Source organism: Homarus americanus, unplaced genomic scaffold (assembly GCF_018991925.1).
Source record: "Homarus americanus isolate GMGI-L3 unplaced genomic scaffold, GMGI_Hamer_2.0 scaffold48202, whole genome shotgun sequence".
NCBI lineage: Eukaryota > Metazoa > Arthropoda > Malacostraca > Decapoda > Nephropidae > Homarus > Homarus americanus.
This window is the reverse complement of record NW_024754487.1, coordinates 49,144-55,143: the sequence shown is the minus strand read 5'-3', so window position 1 is coordinate 55,143 and position 6,000 is coordinate 49,144. Positions and strand designations below refer to the sequence as shown.

The 6,000-nt window shown below is 45.7% G+C and overlaps 1 protein-coding gene across 1 annotated transcript in view; it reads right to left on the bottom strand.

Annotated features, from left to right (window-relative positions):
- Positions 1-883: 883 nt before the first annotated feature.
- The window catches only part of LOC121855810 (nephrin-like), a 38,121-nt gene continuing 33,004 nt past the window's right edge, over positions 884-6,000 (bottom strand). Inside the window, exons 14-17 of the mRNA XM_042350924.1 lie at positions 5,458-5,591; positions 2,901-3,073; positions 2,335-2,414; positions 884-1,713 (exon numbers count right to left, since the gene is read on the bottom strand). Coding sequence (XP_042206858.1) covers positions 1,594-1,713; positions 2,335-2,414; positions 2,901-3,073; positions 5,458-5,591 — 507 coding nt within the window. The 3' untranslated portion in view covers positions 884-1,593. The remainder of the gene's footprint in view (positions 1,714-2,334; positions 2,415-2,900; positions 3,074-5,457; positions 5,592-6,000) is intronic.

Sequence of the window (6,000 nt, the reverse complement as noted above, 5' to 3'; positions counted from 1 at the left end):
GTGTTGACGTTGTTCCACTGTCTGGATAAATGACGCGACTTATCTGTTGGAGAGACTTGTCGACACAGTCTGGTTTTCACGAGAACAAATCTTGGAGAAGCGTCTGGAGTACAGTACTCAGTTACTCATTAGCATTTTCCCTTGTTGTGGACAATGATACAGTACACACGAGTTAAAACACTTCACTGTTAGTACGTTGGCTTCACTCTCCACGGTCATATACGACAATACACTGACACATTCATTACGTCTTCAGCATCGGCAAACACCAGAAAGATTATTACCACAGATCCAAGCATCACTGATATGTGTAAACGGAATATTTATGTTTGTGGCCGACGTAATGTTATATACACTATCTGGAAATATTTACATTGTTCTCCCGTATCTTCACTGTAGCTAACACTAGTTTTGTGGAATGACAAGTATAAAACTACTTGCTCTATATGTTGTCACAGAATCCATGATATGTCCAGTGATGATAGCCTTTGGCAGGTTTTCCCGCCCAAATATAAAGGACCTTCAATCATGTTATATAATACGGTATGATTTATCGATAACCGCTACACCATCTTGGTCTGTTATCTGGTGTCTTGATAAACACATAACAGTCCCTCAGTTAACACCGCCGCCGTGCCCAGGTGTTTACTGTTGATAAGGTCTTGTATAAAACTGTGACAGGCTGTGTAGGGCGTCACCTTCTGTCTTGTACTCCTCCCTGTCACACACACACACACACCCACACACACACACCCACACCCCACACACACACACACACACACACACACACACACACACACACACCCACACACACACACACACACACACACACACACACACACACACACACACACACACACACACACACACACACACACACACACACACACACACACACACACACACACACACACACACACACACACACCCACACAAAAAACAAGTCTAGACACGTAGTCACTCATTTATCCCCCCAAGGAGCACAAATTCAGCGGTACATTACACCAACTTATAGTCTGAAGCACGTGGTCACACCCCCTCACACACAACAGTAATGAGTTTCCAGCGAGGGGCGGGAATGGCTATGGGAGTCCGGAAACACTGTGTCCTCGCTATAGACACACGTGTCCATGGATGAGAGACACAGCAAATACACGTGTTCCAGAGAAATGTCCATGGGTGTGAAACACTGGTTTTTCACCCTAGCTGCAGGTGTCCCCAAGGTGGGCTGGCAGGGTTGTGGAGTATAGTATCTCTTCCCTGACTATCGCTATAAGGTATCCATCCCAGGTGTGTGTGTGTGTGTGTGTGTGTGTGTGTGTGTGTGTGTGTGTGTGTGTGTGTGTGTGTGTGTGTGTGTGTATTGACGACATGACAGCCTCCCTGACCGCGATTACAGGTGTGTGTGTAGTCATTAGTCTCCTCCGACTATCAATACAGGTGTTGGCGTGTACAGGTGTGGACGATATAACAGCCACGGTTACAGGTGTAGTAGACCTGTACAGGTGTGGCCATTAAGTCTTCTCCCTCTCCTCCGATTGTAATTACAGGTGTGGTACAGGTGTGGTCACTTGATCACATTCTCGACCGCAGTTACACAAAGCTCTCGTCACGGCTCAGGTGATGCGGGCTGCCAGAATCTCGGTACAAAGCTCTGCCCCCTGTGCCGTTTGGGGTCAACTGCGGGCTGTCACTTGATCCTTGACCTATGACCTGTCGGAAACACAAATGAATCGTCTTAGAAAAAAAAAAAAACCTCTCCTCGTGTACATGTTGATGATAATTTCTACCTGCGTTCGTGACCTTACCTGTTGGTTGTACCCGTGAATTATGATCGTGTGGTAAATTAACAGTCATCAAGATATCTTAGTGAGATATGTAATTGTTTTTATTGGGAGCAAAACATACATCAGCTTAGACTGAAGGACGGGAGTAAATGGAGCTATTTTAGTTGAAAGGGAGGGGAAAAAGTAATTAGATTCGTCATAAGAAAAAACTCACTATTTTCAATAAAACAAAAGAAAGTGTTATTGCTTTCGTTAAGAGGAGGAAAAGTATAAACTGTTTTCCCTGCAAGAGAGAGGGGAAAAGTTTAACCATTTTAGTGAGAAAGAGGGGAAGAATATAACTACTACCATTGAGAGGGAGAGGAAAAACTATACCTATTTTCCTTGACAGGGAAAAAAAGGTATAGTTGTTCTCGTTGGTGGAAAAACTATAAACTATTTTCATCAAACACGACGAAAAAGTTTCCCTATAGATTTTTATATTAGGTCTCTCTCTCTCTCTCTCTCTCTCTCTCTCTCTCTCTCTCTCTCTCTCTCTCTGTCTTACCGTACTATGTGTGTAGGACTGAGGTCTTCTGGTAGATACAATCTCTGGACACTTTTGACCTTCCAACAGCTGGGCCGTCTCTGTAAGGAAGAGTGGGTAGTGTCTTTATTTACATAGTGTGGGGTGGCCATGTTCCCTCCCCACCACCTCATCCATCATCATCATCATCATCATCATCATCATCATCATCATCATCATCATCATCATCATCATCATCATCATCATCATCATCATCATCATCATCATCATCCACCACCACCACCACCACCACCACCACCACCACCACCACCACCACCACCACCACCACCACCACCACCACCACCATCATCTTAGCAACCATTATCACCCACCATTATCACCACAGCAACAACCACCACCATTATCACCACAGCAACCACCACCACCATCACCACCACCATCACCACTTTCAGGACCACTGCGTGTGTGTGCGTGCGTGCGTGCGTGCGTGTGTGTGTGCGTGCGTGTGTGTCTCATTGGTAAAAAAAAATCAATGTCCTGCCGATTTTGAAACCTCTTAATTTTCAAACTTAGCCTCCATGACTCACCATTGGCAGTCTTCACCACGTCAGGACCATCCTCGTCGTCATCCTCGTCGTTCTCTTCGTCGTGGGAGGCGTGGGTGGCTCTCCCTCGCCCGGTGGCACACAACTTGGAAGCCGTAGTGGATGAGGCACCTCCCACCCCCGTGTCCCTCTGACGGTGCCTTACACAGTTACACCTAAGTGAAGAAAATGAAAGCGTAAATAGTCGTGTGTGTGTGTGTGTGTAATAATAATAATAATAATAATAATTAACGGTTTATTGAAAGAGCTTGGCAGCCAGAAGGCTGAAAATATACAGTTACATATTTGGGGAATGGGTTACGAATTACAAATAATATACAAGTGACATAAGTGACACAAATAAGACATATAGTAACTTAGATGGGGATCAGCTCAAACTACAGTTCATTTCAACATAGTGACAGTGTAGGGAGCAGTGTTTACTGGGAGTGAATACACTGATTTATTACATGTTATTGATAATTTTTACAATGGTTGGGACTGGGCTGTTCTTATAGCGATCAGTTCGTGCACGTATGGGCTGGATGCGGTTGTGGTGTCGAACAGCAATTCTCGGACAGGGGATCTCAGGTGGTAGTAGGGGCCGGTGTCGGGGATGGTGTAGAAGCTTCTTACCAAATTTGCAGATGAGGCCGTGGTGATGGTCAGTGAGAGTCGAAAGGGTCAGTGTGTTGAGCGCTTCTTGATATGTGGAGTAGGAAGGGGAGAGAATAATCTTGCATGCCCTCTTTTGCACTTTTTCTAGGTGTTTACGTTGTGTGGCATTTAGGGAGGAAGACCAGGTGGGGGAGGCATAGGTGAGCTTGGGAAGTATGAATGTTGTGTATACACTGAGGAGCTCGTGTGCAGGAACTCCGAGGGACTTGAGTCGGCGGAGGAGGTGGAGACGGAAACTGGAGGATTTGACAACTTCACTGACGTGTGGTTTCCAATTTAGTTTGTTGTCTATGGTGACGCCGAGGAGCTTCGTGGAATCTACAACCTGGAGTGTGTTCGGACCTAGGGTAATGGAAGGAGGTGGGACAATGTCGGAGGAGAGGTTGATGTGCATAACCATGGTCTTGGTATGGTTGATGGTGACATGGTTGTTGGTGGCCCAGTTTTGGAGACTGGTCAATAAATCCTGAAGGGCGGTATAGTTGGGAGCAGAATTGTGTGTGTGTGTGTGTGTTCGTTCATGTATCTCTACGTATCAATTTTACTCTAATAAGAATCCTTTTATATATATAATTTTTTATCAAGGGATTTTGTTTTAAGTGACTATCCCCGGAAGCGTACAAAAACACATGGATGAAGTTTACACACACACACACACACACACATATACACACACACACACACACCTAAACTCGTCCGGTAGAAATACAATTACAAGGTTATAGGTAAGCGTAGATATATGAACCTGTTTCTGTGGCCAATTTATGTCAGGTTAGCGTGTGTGAGGAGTGAAGATATGGTCACGTCAGCGGTGTGAAGGATGGAAGGGTCAGGGGTGAGTGTGTGTGGACGAGAGGTAATGAGGAGAAGGAGGTGGTGGTAGGTGTGTAATCGGGCAGGTGTGAAGGTTTACCTGAGATGGAGGAAGGGGGGGGAGAGAGAGAAGGGGAAGGGCAGGTGAAGGGAGTGAGGAAGGGTATGATGAGGGAAAGCGTGGGTGGAAGGAGGTATGTTAGGAAGGGAAGGAGTGAGAGATGGAAGAAGAATGAAAGGAATGGAGGGAATTACAGGGAACGATATGATGTTGGAAAGAAAGGTAAAGAAAGAAAAGGAAAGAGGATGATGATTATGGAAGGAAAGGTGATAAAAAAGGAGGAGGGAGAATGAGAGGCAGACGAGGGGGGGGAGGGAGTAGGCAAAGGTAATGCAGTCAGGTGTATTTTGCATACTTGTTGGACCTGACATTGGCAATGGTGGTGAGGGAGGTAGAGGAAGAGGGAGAGATAAAGAGGAGGAGGTGAGAGTGATGATTGTTTAGGAAGGGGGTTCAGGAGAGGAAGAGAAGAGTAAGGGATAAAGAAGGATGAAAGGTAAGGAGTAGGAGGAGGGAGGGAAGTCTAGAGGGTAAGGAGGATGACAAAATGAAGGGCAAGGATGAGGGGTGAAAAATGAAGAGAGGTGAGGAAGAGAGAAAAAGTGAAGGGAGAGGGAAGGAAGATTGAGGAGGCAGCCTAGTGGCGTTGAGGCGATCATATTGGAGAGAGAGAGAGAGAGAGAGAGAGAGAGAGAGAGAGAGAGAGAGAGAGAGATCAAAGGCAGAAAGAGAGAGTCAGAGAAAGATGACAAGAGAGTCATAGATAGAGTGAAAGATTACAACAGGGAGACGGACGGAAAGACAGAGACTGATCAACAAAGAGACAGACAGACAGACAGAGGGCCAGAGAAAGAAAGGTACAAAGAGATAGAAAAAATACACAGAGAAAGAGAAGGAACACACACACCCACACACACACACACACACACACACACACACACACACACACACACACACACACACACACACAGTGTAGAATTAAGAAAAAAGGCCACAAAGGAAACTTACTTGTTGGAGCGCACTCTAGTGAGGAGGATACCAGCTAGGAGGAGCAGCACGAACCCGCCCACCAGTCCCAGGAACACGCCCACCAGGGGAGACACGGGCGGTGCGGAAACATCCCCCATCCTCTTCTCGGCCACCTGGCGATTCAAAATAAAAGGGGGTCTGATCCACAATAAGGGGGTTCTGATCCACAATAAGGGGGTTCTGATCCATAATAAAGGGGTTCTGATCCACAATAAAGGGGTTCTGATCCGCAATAAAGGGGGTTCTAATCCACAATAAAGGGGTTCTAATCCACAATAAAGGGGTTCTGATCTGCAATAAAGGGTTTCTGATCCGCAATAAAGGGGTTCTGATCCCAATAAAGGGGTTCTGATCGAAAATGAAAGGGGTTATGATTATATTTTTTTATTGTATCTCCCTTTCGCTGCCATATAGTGGAGGGAGGCTGCACCATGAGTGATTGGCCCATAAGATGTTTTAGTGGAATTGAAAAATTCTTGCATCTTGTGCTGGTCTGCAAAATTTTGTGTTTCACATGCTTTA